This window comes from Sarcophilus harrisii, chromosome 2 (genome assembly GCF_902635505.1).
Source record: "Sarcophilus harrisii chromosome 2, mSarHar1.11, whole genome shotgun sequence".
Classification (NCBI taxonomy): domain Eukaryota; kingdom Metazoa; phylum Chordata; class Mammalia; order Dasyuromorphia; family Dasyuridae; genus Sarcophilus; species Sarcophilus harrisii.
In genome coordinates, this window is record NC_045427.1 from 439,207,049 (window position 1) to 439,222,417 (window position 15,369).

Consider the following 15,369-nt stretch of genomic DNA (forward strand, 5'->3'; position numbering starts at 1 on the left):
AGTGAAACATTTCCTTTTGTTCAGTCATCCCTGGACAACTGCTTTGGAGATGACATTTAATTATTTCTATTCCTTTTCCTTTAGAGCTAAATGAATATATTATGTTCTTTAATATCAACTGTGCTTTCTACACAGGAGGCAAGGCAGGATGAAACCGATGGACATTATTTTAATGATGCTCTAAACTCTCTGTACTGCCATCTCCATCTGCTAGAAATCACTGGGCACCTCGTCTGGGGAAGGACAGAGATTAATGAACCACAGCCATGCCAGGTGCTCCCTCTGAACCAGGCCAAAAGGCCAACTGTTATCAGGGCAGCTTTGAAGAGCAAAGATTATCTATCTAAAAGACAGTAAAGCCCTTTAGTAGTGTGGACTCTAGGAATTAAAAATTTGTAAGAACTGAGACAATGACTGGGGGCTAAAGATTATCACCACTTCTTCAGCCTCTTCTCAATCAGTTAAGAGGTATTCATTTATTAATTTCCTACTCTGTGCTAGATATTGTGCTAAGATTCTGGGGATAAAAAGATAAATATAAATAAATAAATAGTTCCCACCTCCCAGAAACATAGCTTCTAAATGGAGGTAAGGGATATGTATTTATATAACTTTATAAAAACACAGACACATAAATATATATTCAATATATTACATATATAATATATATGTGTGTATGTGTGTGTATATATATGGAAAATTTTTTAAAGGGGAAAGCATTATAGCAACAAGTTTGGGAGGTAGGAACAACTTCATAAAGGAGGTAGCATTTAAATTGACTTTGAAAGACAGTAACTAGATCTTCTAAGTTGTGAGGTGTTTAGAAGTTGATTTCAGAAATTCTTAAAGTACAAAGGCATGGAGATGGGAAATGGAGTGTCCTTTTGCAGAAAGAAAGTCCCTTTGGACGGATTATAGCATGTATGAAAAGCAGTATTGTCTAAAAGGGCTATAGGAAGAGAGTGTGTGCAGTAAATTGATTCTGTCAACATAATTTCAAAAGGACTAAATATTCTAGATCAACTTACAGTATTTTTGAAGCATCTTATTGAAGGACAATTAATATGGTAACTGAAACTGATTCTTATCTATTCAGTAAAGTAGGTCCTTAATAATGTCTAACTGGAACATCTTGACTAGCTAATAATTGTTATAACTGTTATCATTTGGGTCTTATAAAAACAAATTGCATAGCTCTGAATATGTTTTGTAATTCGAGTTACTTTTCCCTCAAATTCCCCTCTATGAAAATCAGTCAAACCTCTAAAAGGAAAGTAAAAAGAAAGCAGACAAACAAACTAGCTTAGGCTGAGAGTAAGCCATATCAACCTATACTTGATACAGTCATGGAATCTCAGGGTCAGAAGGGATCTCCAAGGCCATTTAGTGTAATCCATTGCTAAAGAGGAATATACCCTCCAGTATCCCTGATAAGTGCCCATCTGATTTATACTTGAAGACTTTGGTGGTACAAAATTTACTGTTTCCTAAGGTAGGTCATTTCATCTTAGAATATACTTTTTTTTGTAAATTCTTTTTTCTTTTTTTATTAACAAGATGAAAATTTTATTTTATTCGATTTTTTGCTTCTGATATTCCTATTCACTTTATTTTTAATTTATGGAATAAAGCAAGCATTTCCTTAATATAGTATTATAAAAAGATGATTGCACATGAAACTGAAACTCTATTATGTACAATTTGCTATTCCTTTTAAATATATAATAAAGTGATCATATATCTTCTTTTTCTTTTTTTCCCCTACTCCACTTCCCTGCCTTAGAGATGGCTATCTTTAGACACAAATGGAACCTGAAACCTTTCTCTATTTTTTCACCACTCTTATTTCTGCCATCCAAAGCTAATATGAATAGAATACATAATTCAATACTTAAAGAAATCTAATATGTTATTTTCTTAATCTTCTCTTCTTCAAGTAAATTGCTTTAAATTCTTTCAACCAATCTACTTATAGTATGGATGTAAAGAACTCTATTTCACCTCCTCCAGATATGTTAGTTTTCAATTCATATTACAAAAAATCATATCTAGAACCAAATGATTTGCATTCAGCATGGTTCTAGGCAAGGTGAAGATAGAGACAGCTAAGACTTAGATTCATGAGATAACTATAGAATTATTCAGGAAGTTAAAACAATAACAATAACATTATTAAAATTGTCCAAAATAAAAATATTAGTGGAATTCAGAAGAGGGAATGTCGATGCAGGCTGTGATGTCAAGGTACTTTTAATGAATAAGATAGTTTTTGTGATGGGCCTTGAAGGAGGGATAGAATTTGGAGACATGGAGAAATGGATATGTTACAGGAACAGCTAAAGCAAATGCAGAATTTAGCATGGAATTTTACACACACATACATATTTATTTATGGGGAAATGATGAGGAATAAGGAGAGACAATGAGAGGAAGACCCTAAACAGAGAGAAGCACTTATATATAGGATTCATGTAATATAAGGCTACAGAAATAAGAAAAATAAATGCAGGATAAAATTAAGACTCTGTGATTCCAGTTTCTATAGTCACTTATGGTCTTCTACCTGATCTCAAATTCAAGTTTTGGTTTTACCTCTGAAGGACCAAACTTCAGAGAATTTCAATGATATCATCCAAATCAAATGTACTTTCAAGGATACATCAGTATCTAAAATCTGCTTTTATTTTCTGCTGTACCAGTATTTCCCACTGATAACTAATCAGATATCAAAATGATCAGATGCAGAGTTGAAAGGGACAATAATAAAGTTCATCTGATCTAATTTCATTTCATTAGAAGAAACTGAGACTCAATAAACATTACTGACAGCTACCATCCCTTAGATGGTACATGGCTAGTAGTAGATGGTAATCATGTTTTTGGATAGCTCTGAGCATAAGGAAAGGAAGCTAGGGAAACGAAAGCTACAAATGAGAAGAGCAATAAATTGAAACGAAGATAGCAAGATATCTTGTTATTGTTTGATTGTTTAGTTTTTCTTTCCAATATTTATTAAATCAAGATCTTGATAGCATTTTTTCTGACTTGTAAAAAATGTCTCTATGGATTTATGTGGAAATATTTATTTTAGGACATGTTTGGGGGACACATCTCTGTTTTGCCATACTAAATCCTTTGGATTAAACTAGTCCCAATGGCATCAGCTATATAATTGTAAGGGAGCTAATACTCCCTTTGACTTTTCTGGTCAGAGAAAAAAATGGTACAATTGAATTCTAGAGGGCCTACCTCTGGACTTGCTCCTTCGCTTGCGTCTTCCTGCTGATGCATTACGGATTGCTGGTTGGAGCTGGCCGATCTCAATAGGTGTATTGGTGCGGAAACTCTCCTTGAACTTCTGCATCAGGGATTCCACAGTTTCCTGTGTCACCTCAGCAGCTATAGGGTGGACAATGGGGCCAATGTTAAGGTAAGGTGGACACCCAAAATGATATAAGCTGCCAGCCCTAGACCCCACCCTCACCTACCCAATCAGAGTTAAATCATGATCATATCATAACATCCTAAAAATCACAACGCAATTATCATTAAAATAATTTAAGGTAGAAGGGACTTGGAACAATGGAATTCTAGAGCTGGAAGAAACCTTGAAACAATGGAATGTCAGAGTTGAACAAGATGTTGGAAGAATAGAAGGATAAAGCTGGAAGGACTTTGAAACAATGGGATGTTGGAGTTGAAGGAGATCTTGCGACAATAGAATGCTAGAGCTGGAAGAAACCTTGAAACAATAGAGTTTTAGAGTTGGAAGGGATCTTGGAACAATGGTATGTTAGAGTTGAAAGAACAAAGGCAGGTTAGAACTGGGAGGACTTTGGAACCATAGAATGTTAGAGCTGGAAAGGAACCTTGGAACAATGGCATGTCAGAGTTGAAAGAGATTTTGCAACAATAGCATATTAAAACTGGAAGAATTTTGGAACAATGGGATGTTAGAGAATAATGGAATCCTAGAATTATAAGGGAATTTAAAACACAGTATCCTAAAGCATAAAACAAATAGAAATGAGCAAGGAGCACAACCTCTGCCCAATTCACTGAAGATAAAACCCTAAACCTTAGCTTATTACTATCATGCTCTAACCAAATGATTGCACCAGCATAGTAAAATAAGTTGGCATTAAAATAAATCACTTGGAAGAAAATGATTAGTTTACCATCAAATTTTCTCCTACTCTGGATTGGTATCAATAGAGATAGTCTATAAGGAAGTTTTAAAATGGGAGGGAAATGAAGAGAACCTGTGAAAGAATAAAAAGTTGGAAAGGCAGAAGAGAAATGAAAGAATTAAATGAAATAAAAGGAAAGAGCCAAATGGGGCAGAGAAAGGAATCTAGATATGAACAATAGGTAGAGAAAGACAGAGATAGAGAGACAGAGACAGACAAATTCAGAGAGACAGAGACAGAAAGAGAGGAAAAAATAAAGGAACAAATGGCAGAGGACCAATTTTGTTAGACTTCTAAGAGACACTCTTCTTGGAAATAATTAGAACTAGCTGGTTCTCTTTCCTCTTCTCCCTCCCCTCTGCAGGCTCAGTAGTTTCACTCTCAAATACCATACCCCAGAATTATATATATACTGTCCAACGCCTTGAGACGGCTGGACATGTTAATGATGCCTGTTTCTTTGAAGGGGTTTCACCAGCCCTGAAGATAATACACCTGAAATGTCTTAGAAATGCCAATTTCTAAGGAGCTCCATTCCAGGGCGTGCTTATCGGCTCAGGCAGATGCGTCTATAGGACAGCCTGATACTCTGGAGGCAGAAGCGGCTGGGCAGACACAATTTCTGACAATATGCAAGAGGTGCAGGGCAGCATCCCTGAGACGCTGTCTGTTGGGAAAAGCTGTATTTGCTAAAGAGGAGAGCAGAACTGGTAATGCAAATTAACAGACTGGATGTATATTTCTTCTTCCTTCTTTCTCCCCCTATTTCCTCCATCCCTACTTTCCTCATTCAGCCTGTTTTAACTCCATTATGTCCAGGACTAAGGTGTAGTGTGTAATTCAGAAATGACCACAAGATACTGAACACAAATCTTAGAGTATACCTGTCATGTCAAGATATCGGATCACCAATATCTTGAGGAATTCTGAAGGTCAATTCTCTGAATCTTCTAAGCATAAAACAGAGAAAAAAAAAACAAACAGGCCAAGATCATACAGCAAATAATTAGACGAACAATACTTTCTTTATGTCCTGAGATGACCCTAGGCAAAATATTTCCTGTTAAGGGGAGGGGCCTCATCTCTACCGAATATGTTTCTCACACTGTTCCTACCTTTCCAGAGTCTCCCAGACCTCTCCTCCTAAACCTGCCCTACATATTCTTAACTTTTCTTTTTCCTATCAAAAGAAGTTTGTACATTTCATTTTCTCAGGTTTCCATCCTAGTGCTCCATGACAGGTAACTAATATAGCCCACCATTTCACCTTGAAAACTTAGCAAATATAGCAAATATAAGCAAATACTTAGCTTTTGTGTATTATCATGCTAAGGTAGCATACTTGCATTGAATAGAGGACTTTTGGATACAAAAAGTCTTACCTCAATTCCCTCGTGAATGAATACATTCATTCCTTCAATAAATATTTACTGAATGGTTATGCTGTAAAAAAAAGATTTTCTGCTAGACTTTGTGGGGAATGGGGGAAAGAGTTACAAAAAGACTAGGGAAAGGTTCTTTTCCTTAAGAATAATATATTCAAAATTGGAAAGGTACATTAGATATAAATTAGTTATATCCCCTCTTGTTATAAATGAGTTGAGCTCTGGAGAAAGTTAGTGGCTTGTTCTGATTCACATAGCTCATAAGAAACACCATCAGACTTAAGTCCAGATCCTCTAGCTAATCTAGGACTTTTTTTTTTTTTTTTTTTTTTTAACTATATTGCACTGTCAAATACCAACTCATCTTCTGGAATGGGAGATACAGCACATATGTAAATAATTAAAATGCCAGTTAAATGTGAAAGTTTATTAAGAGAGATAGCTTATGTGATCTTAGTTGTTGGGTTTTTTTTGGGGGGGGATTGTTATTGTTTGTCTTTCATTCTGAAAGAAGACTATGATATCAGGGAGGTGATACCATGACATGAAAGCGAATTGGATTTAAGTGAGAGAGGAAGGATTGTGTAAGGTTTCGGCTTAATAAGACTAAGATATCTTCCTGGAGGAGGTGCCATGAAAGCTAGATTTTGAAGGACAACTGAGAAATCACAACTTCTTAGACCCAGAAGGGACCGCAAAGGTCATTTAGTACAACCCACACAGACAAAAGAATCCTCTGTAGAATATTTGACAACTCATCATCCTGGCACTGCTTGAAAGCCTGCAGGGACCCGACCTCCCTTTACCTGCTGAGACAGTCTTTTCTACTTTGGGATAACTATGATTATTAGGAAGTTTTTCTTATGCCCAAACTAACTTTATCTATTTTGCAAATCGCAAGCTTTATTCTTAGTTCTTCCCTTGAGACTTAAACAGAACAAGTCAGAGGCAGAGGTTGGGTTTGAAGTCAGAAAGTTTTGATTTCAAATCCAGCTTCAGATACTTACTAGCTGTGTAATGCTGGGCGAGTCCCTTAACCTTTATTTGTCTCACTTTCCTCAACATAAAATGGGAATAATAACAGTACTTATCTCCCAGTGTTGTGAGGATCAAATGAGAAAATAAGTATAAAAATACATACCATAGTGCCTAGAACATAGCAGGCACTTATAAAATGTTTATTCCTTTGCTCCTTGCCCTTTCTCACATGAGTGTTATTTAAATACTTGAAAGTGTCTATTATTTCCCAACCAAGGTTGTTCTCTGCAGGGCTAAACATCTTCAGTTTCCTTTACTGGCTATAGCATCATCTCTTATAGCTGATAGGGATCTACATTCAAAATAATTTAGCCCAAGACCCATTCCTGAGATGAGGCAACTGAGGCCTAGAGAATTTAAGAGACTTGCCAAAGGTCATTCAGAGAGTAACTAGAAGAATCAGGATCCTCACGTGGCATGATTTTGAGGCCCTTCATCATGCCAGTTTTCATCATCGAGATACTGGCTGGCTTATCAATTCCCTTAAGACATGAGGGAACTGAATCTTCTTTTACTGATGTAATCTGACCAGGGCAGAATACCTGACTAGGTATGAATAAGATTATTATCTTCTTTTGCATCTCAATGCAAAAAAATATGTCTGCATTGTCTCTCTTGGCTTCCAAAGCACATTACTAACATTGAAGTAGTATCCCACTAAAATCCCCAGATCTTTTTTCAAATGAACCATTATCTATTAACTTTTATCTAGTTAAATAATCTTGTATCAGTGAAGGTGATTTTTGAATCATCCTTTAAGACTTTATACCTACCTAGATTGAATTTCACCAGAAAAAATTCAGACTATTTTTCGAATCTGTCAAAAGCATTCTGAATTCTGACCCTTATTCAGTATATTAGCTATCCCTCCCAGATTTGCATCATCTGCAAATTTGATAAGCATGCCATCTGTGCCTTTATATCCATAATTAATTTTTAAAAATGTTAAACACCACAGCACACAGCAGAGATTCCTGGAGCCCTCCACTTAAGATTTTCCAAATTGCTTTCAAATTATTAATGACTATTCTTCAGGTAGAGTTATTCAACTAGTTATGAACCCCTTCAATCATACTATTATCTATTCTTAAATTTCTCCATCATTCTCTATAAAATAGCAGAAAATCCTCAGTCAAATGCTTTGCTAAAAATCTGCATACACAACGCATTTGAATTTTCATGATCTATCAATTAGTGATCATGTCAAAAACGAAAATGAGGATAGTCTGGTATGACATGTTTTTGATGAAGCCATATTGACTGTTTGATCACTGCTTCTTTTTCTAAATGTTCACTAAGAATCTTATTAATAAAACATTACATATCTTCTCTAAAAATTAAAATCAAGGTTAGATAACTCATGAACACATTTTAAAGACAGGAAAATGGTTTGGGTAGCAGAGCAACTGAAGGCCTGGGTCTAAAAGAGAAAGGAGGAGATAAGACTGTGGGTAGTGTGAATATAGAATGTGAGAGGGCCCTGAATGTCCATTTAATAAATTTGGACTTTATTCAATAAACAATGGGGAGTTATTGCATGTTTTGAGTCTTGCCATCCCATTTGCATGGGAGTTATAGAATCTTATGATCTGAGCTATGACATTGGGAAACTCATCAGATAGGTTTGTGGGGGAGACAAACTTAGTATACTGAAAGTGGTAAGAGCATGAGGTAGCTTCTTCAGTAGTCCATTCATTAGGGAATGAGTTACTCAACAGTGGTAACAGCGGGAGACAAACTGTTGGTAACAATATTGAGTCATTCCCACTGCTTCAAGATCAGAAAGCCTTATGGGATAATGAAAATGATGGCTATCATTTATGTGGTATGTTGAGGTTTACAAAATACTTTATAAATATTATCTCATTTGATCCTTGCAACAACCTTATGAAGTAGGGAACTATTATTATGCCCAATTTACAAATGAGGAAACAGTCAGGTGGACAGAGAAAGGTCATATATATAATTGTACAAGATTTGAACTCAGCTCTTCCTTACTCCAGTTCCAATGCATTACAAACTTTGTCATCTAGCTCCTTCTGTCCTTGAGACCAGGGAGGTAGGACAGAGCTTCTAGGTCTAGAGCCTCAGGAATCCATGGGCCAGATCTGAGCTTGAGTTCTAGGCTTAGTCCATCTGTCTATGATCTTGGACAAGAGACAGCTTCCCTCTGATTCTCATTGTCTTTCATTGGCCAAATGAGGAAGTTGTACCAGCTGATTCTTCAGGTCCCTTGTAGCTCAAATAATTTAGGATTTCCTCCACATCTCATTGATGGGGGTGGTAAGAGGTCAGGGCTCAGAGACTTTGCCCAAGATGACATCACTTGTTTGAATAATTTTGAATATATATATTATACTCACACACATGTATATATGCAGGTATACATGTATGCATTATGTAGATATATACTTATACACATGTGCATATAGATGTGTATAGATATTTACATGGATGTGTATTTAGATATAGATTCATATATAAAGACATATATAAAGTATTAGAGAATTTTTAAAGACTGTTTATTCTTCTTACTCCCTCCTGAGTACTCCCTGTTGAGAACAGTAAGACACTAACCTATCAGTCTGGTGAACCCAACAGATGGAGTTTGAACTGAGCAACCCAGCAAAACTGGAAAAGCAAAGTGGGGAAAAGAAAAAAAAAATATAAAACACCCTTGTAATTGACAGATGAGAGACTGTTGTGCATAATGGGGACAAATGCAGAGTGGAATGTCTCTAGGATTCCCCTGGAGCCTGGGTGGAGGAAGAGGAGGATCAGAGCAGCAGGATGTATGTGTAGGGGTGGTGTGAGGCAGAGAGAAGGGGGGCTGCATCTGCTCCTTCCCGGACCCCTTGCATGTACTAGCCATCAGATTGCTGCCGAGGACTGCAGAGCAGTACCTGCTGTGTATGCACGTTGCTCATTGCCAACAACACGCCTGTGATGACACCCAAAGGCTATCATCGATCTCACTTTCCCTCCACTACTCTGGAGTACTCTGCAATGGCTTTGCTTATGGCTCTGCCTTCAGTAGCCTCACTACATTTTTTAAGTCCCTGATTTAGTTCTGAACAGTCATCAAAGCAAGAACATCCGTCCTAGTGGCAGATGGCAGGATAATACAACTTGCTGCCCCTTTCCATCCTGTGCAGCAGTTAGTGCTGGGCATCCCACTGATGCAGTTCCTGTTCAACCTCTAGGAGCCCTGAAACTCCTGGACTGTTGGTCTGGTTCTCTCTTTAGCCCATCTGCTCAATGAAATTCAATCAATCTTGATAGAAAAAAGATCAGTTATCGTGGTCTTGTCCTAAGCCAGCAGCTCAGCTTGGCTTAAAACATCCCAGTGACTCGGATGAGACCTCATCTGTGCTGACAGGGGAAAGCAAGGGTTCAGTCAATGTCCCCATTAATCAGTTCAGTCTCATTAGACTAGTGTGCCTGGAGCACCAGGCACTAGGTGGAAATTGCAAGCCCAACAAAGTAATAACCATCCCCATAGCCAGTGTGCAATCTCTCACTCAGCCTTCCTCTGCATGATAGTTGCTGTTCAAGCAAATACCCCTAGCAGGTGTCTTTACCCACAGTCATAATCCCAGCTTCTTTTGGCACCTGAACTATGGCCCGTTACAGACTCACAATGCACAGTTGTGCCCAGGCACTTAAATGAGATATATATAGGGCCGTGGGTACTAGAACTAAGAATGAGATGGAAGAGAAGGAGACACATTCTTTCTCTTAAGGAATTTAGGTTTAGTTTGGGAAATAAGATTTATACAGAAAACCATAAAAGCAGGAAGTATTTTAGAGAGACCATCTAATCCAACCTCCCATCCATGCAAGAACCTGCTTGAGAATAGACTAATGACAGATAGATGTCTTAGGAGAAATAGCACTAGATTAGGAGTACGGGCACACAGGTTCTTGTCCCACCAGGCTGTATTACTTTGGACCTTTCCATTATGTCTCAATGTTGGGTAATCTCTCTTACCTTCCAGCTCTTTTAGCTTCCCTTTGGATGTCATTATCCATCATTAGATTGCAAATTCTTTAAGGGCTGAGACTGACCCTTTTCCTGTCTATTCCAGGACTTTTGATAATGCCTGGCACAGAAAAAGTACTCAAAAAATATTTCTTGATTGACTGTAATTAATGAGCTACAGGGAGTCAAGCAACTTTACTTTCCATAGCTTTCATGTAAGAAATTTGGACTGCATGACTCTAGATTTCCTATCCAACATTAACATTCTTCATTTAAACTCAGCCTTCAGTTATAATCTTTATTCAAAGGTCCTTCCAAGTTCTAGAAATCCACATTGTAAGATAGCTTCCAGATCTAGGTCAATATTTTATCATTCTATGTTCTTCAGTCCTGCCCAGTTCTAATAATCTATGACCCTACATACCTTTCAGATGTTATATCTCATAACAATAGGAGAAAATTAGCTATGTCTGTACATGTAGAAAATATTGTTTTAGCCCATGAACGATGAGCCTGAAAACTCTGAGTGCTTTGATGTTGTCCTCAGTATATCACAATGTCTAGAAATTGGGTATGTGACACAGACATCTCGAGCACTGGGTTGCTGGATTTAGTCCTCTGCCTTTGGCTAAGGGAATATCTATGATTAATTTGAAAACATACTGACTGAGCCCCTACACTATAAGAAAAGGCCTGTGTGAGGCAAAGTGAGGGACTCTTCCACAGCAGGATATTAGTTCAATTGTTTGTCAAACAGTAATCACAGGTTCAGAGGACTGACCATAATATTGATCTTAGTAGAAAGCTTGGAAATTTATGATTCTTGCCATCCCTTTTCTCCTTTCATATCACCATCATTGCAGGAGTTCGTGGACTAGCTGAATGGTACTCAGGGTAGTTATATAGTGTGATTTGTTTCATAGGTCACTATGGATAAAAACCATATCTGGTGGCCAACTTTCTATTGATTAGCTTTTCTTGACTTAGCCATGTAGATCTTTGGAGAGCAATTGCTTAATTCTGTCAGACACTTTCAAGTTGGTAGAACTGACTAGATATGGAGTCATTCTCTCTCTCTGCATAGTCTCTCCTATAAGATTGTGAGCTCCTTGAGGTCAGGAACTGTCTACTTCTTACTATAACACAAGCACTTAGTACACATAAAAGCCTGACATATAATAGGCAATTAAATGTTTGTTGATTGATCATGCAGCTTATGATCTAGTAGGGGAGAGAAATCATTTCTGAAACTCCTCTTTGACAATTATTTTCCTCATGAGATCATGAGCAACTTAAGAAATTCTGACTTATTGCTTGCATGCACCTTATTTTTCATTCCCCAAACTATAGGATTAACCTTAATCACTTAAATGAATAGTTTTCAAACTTTTTTGTCTCAGGATCTCTTTTTACTCTTAAAAATATTGAGAATTCCCACCTCTAAGGAGCCTTTTATTATGAGTTATAGTGATCAATTCTTATCATATTAGAAGTTAAAACATCTTAAAATTATTATGAAAATGGTTTTGATCTCATGTATCTCCTGAAAAGATCTCAGGGATCCCTAGAGTCTCCTGACCATATTTTGGGAACTGCTGAAATAAACTATAAATTCATACCTAAATTGGTATCTGGAGACCTTCTAGCTGTTTCCAAAATAATCAGATTCCTTTTCAGAGGATGGAGATGTACAATCTCTACAGAATGAGGGCTGGAAGCTCTAAAGGCAATTTGCAATTGGGCTGTAGAAATGTTTTAAACCATGGCAACCTTGCTGGACTAAGTATATAGCCTCCCAAGCAGTACTCCTTGGAAGGAGACACTACGGTTTTCAAAGTGTCTAAATTGGGGTGTATTTGTTAAGCATCCAGGACATTAGTATATGGGATTTAGAACTAAAAGGGACAATGGGGATTCCCTAATCAAACCCACTTATTTTACACAAGGATTTTCCTTCTATTCCTGAATTTCCCTTCCCCATCAAAATGTTCTTAGTTGTTGAACCAGAAGTAGTCTTAGAGGCTGCCTAGGGCATCTTCACAATTTAGAGAGATGAGAGAGAGGGGAGGGAAGGAAAGAAGAGGAGAGGAGTGGAGGGGAATATAGGGAAGGAGAGGGGAAGAGAGATCCAAAGGGCTTAAGTGACTTGCCCAAGGTCATGGAGAAGGTAACCAGACACAAGATATTAATATTTTGATGTCCAAATTATAAAAAATCATTCAAAGAAGATAAAAACTATGAAAGACTATGAGAAAATGCCCTCAGAAAGGCACTCATAGTGTACATGATGGCACAAAGACATAATCAGCCTAAATATCTATTGCATTTCAAGAACCTATTTCAGAGAAACATTTGATGCTTCACAGTCTTGATCTCATGTCTATAAAGCATCATGACTACTATTTCACAGATGAAGAAACTCAGATTTCCAGGGCTAAAATAATCTGAATTGTGAGTGAAAGATTAATGAATTAGCACAAAAGCAAAATTATACAGAGGCAAAGGACCTCCCAAAACAGTAGGATCCTTTATTTCCCAAAGCACTAAAAATTTGCAAGGTAGACTGATTTTTTTCTAACCTAAGTTTTAGATCATGGAGCTGACAATGGATTCAGAAGGATGCAAACCAAGTTTACTTCCAATTTCCCCTTCAAGCAGGTTCTTGGGTTTGTAGAAAGTTAGCCTTTAAAATCTAATTCTGTTATGCTTCAGATCCTAGAGATGAGCTCCTTTTCACTTTATTTGAATCTTTTAAAGCTATTTCTGAGTTACACTTTAAAATTCTTATTTTTTCTTTTATTATTATTTTAAAATTTAATACATATGTATACTTGAATAAATTTTTAAATGGGCAGATTTCTAGTGTTTTATTATTTGTTTATTTTGTAAGGATAAGAGAGGGGAATAGAAAGTGGGGAGAGAGTTGAAAATATCTAAGTTGTTTCAAAATTGCCTTAGTACACACTGCTCAGGAAATTCCTTTCTACTAAGGAGCATATAGAATGAAAGGACAGAACATTAAATTTGGTGTGAATGAGGCTGCTGATAATGCTTCAGCTTGGAGATTCTTCTTTCTAGTTGTTTTAAATTGAAGGCAAATAGTCTTGATACTCTAAGATAGTTTTAAAGCCATGAAAGTCAACAAGAGGAAGTGGCAAGAGATTCAGGGTGAAATGGGTGAAATAAATGTAATTGCTTTGCAAATATGTCCCACATCTCAATATTAAAATTAAATGGACTGTACATTTAAATATCTAGACAATGAAGGGTATAAAGATGAGTTAGGGTCCAGACAACTGCATGTATTGATTTACAAGTTTACATTTTCAGATCTTCAATAGACAGGGAGAGAGGGATATATATATTTGTGTGTATGTTCCTGACTTATGATTTCACTGTCATGAGGCACTTCCAGTGTGGAAAGTCCCTTTACAAAAATTATCTTGAGTCTATTATATTATATTGTATTTATGTAATTATATATGTATTCATAAATTAGTGATGGGAAGACAACTTTAGAGATGATAAGAGTTTAATTGACTTGCCCAGAGAGAGAGAAAAAGAAAGAAAAGCAGAAAGGAGAGGAGAAAGGGAAGAAAAGGGAGAGGGTGAGTAAGAGAGAAAAGGAAGGGAAAGAGTAGAAGTGAGGGGAGGGGAGTTAGGGAATATCAATAAAACAATATATATTTATTAAGTTTCTTCTATATGCCAGGTACTGTGCTAAATACTAAGAATACAAAAAGAGGTAAAAGACAGTTCCTGTCCTCAAGGACCTCACAATCTAATGAGGAAGAAAATATAACAAATACATGCACATATATACAAGCAAACTATATAGAGAATAAATACAAAATGATGAACAGAAAGAGGGCACCAGAATTAAGAACAAAGAGGTAGAAATTAAAAGAAGCCAGAAGGAAAAAAAAAAAAAACAATAGGTAAAGGAGGAGAGGAAGCATTCCAAGCACAGCAATAAACATTTATTAAGTGCCTACTTAAATAGAGAAGAAGAGGGTACAGGAGAGGAGAGAAGGTAAAAAGGACAATTTATTTATTTTTTATTTTTTATATCCTACATGACAGCCTAGAACTATAGTTGATTAGTCAATGCTGGCTCTTAATAAAGGTTAAAACCTGAATTAGCAAACATTTCTCTTTCTCATTCTGACTTGTATGTTTACATATTTGTCAGTTTTATCATCTAGTTTGAAGTTGAAGGATCCTGTCTACTCTTTTATTTTTATCTCCCAATGAAACCTAACCCTTCAGTTGCTCAGTCAACACTATTTTAACTGGAGACTATCGTGATGATCAGAGATTAGAACTCATGGGCTTTGTGTTTCCAATATCTGATTTAACCTGCAAAGTTTCCATTTCCCTCTTTTATAAATGTTTATAAGAGAGGAAGTTATAGATACAGAAAAAAAAATATATAGCTAGAGAAAGTGATATGTATGTATATATATATATATATATGTAAATATAATATGTGAATATAATATAAATATATGCAATATTCAGTGCATGGTGTGTGCCCATAAATACACGCATAAATACACATGGGAATTTTAAACTCAATAACTTGGACCTTTTCTCCCTTACTCATCTTTTTATACCTTACTTCATCACTGGTCATCTTTGGAAATCAATGACATTGTTCTCCTTCCTGTGTTACTAGCACAAGACACTGCACTTCAGGCATTAGTACTAGCTAAAGTTCTACCTTCTGCAAGAAACTGTTCTCAATACCTCTTAATTCTAATATTCTAGCCTA

The 15,369-nt window shown here is 36.5% G+C and overlaps 1 protein-coding gene across 1 annotated transcript in view; it reads right to left on the reverse strand.

Moving 5' to 3' along the window:
• The window catches only part of ASTN2 (astrotactin 2), a 1,113,071-nt gene that overhangs the window by 774,235 nt on the left and 323,467 nt on the right, over positions 1-15,369 (reverse strand). The window contains exon 4 of the mRNA XM_031949426.1: positions 3,250-3,399. Coding sequence (XP_031805286.1) covers positions 3,250-3,399 — 150 coding nt within the window. The remainder of the gene's footprint in view (positions 1-3,249; positions 3,400-15,369) is intronic.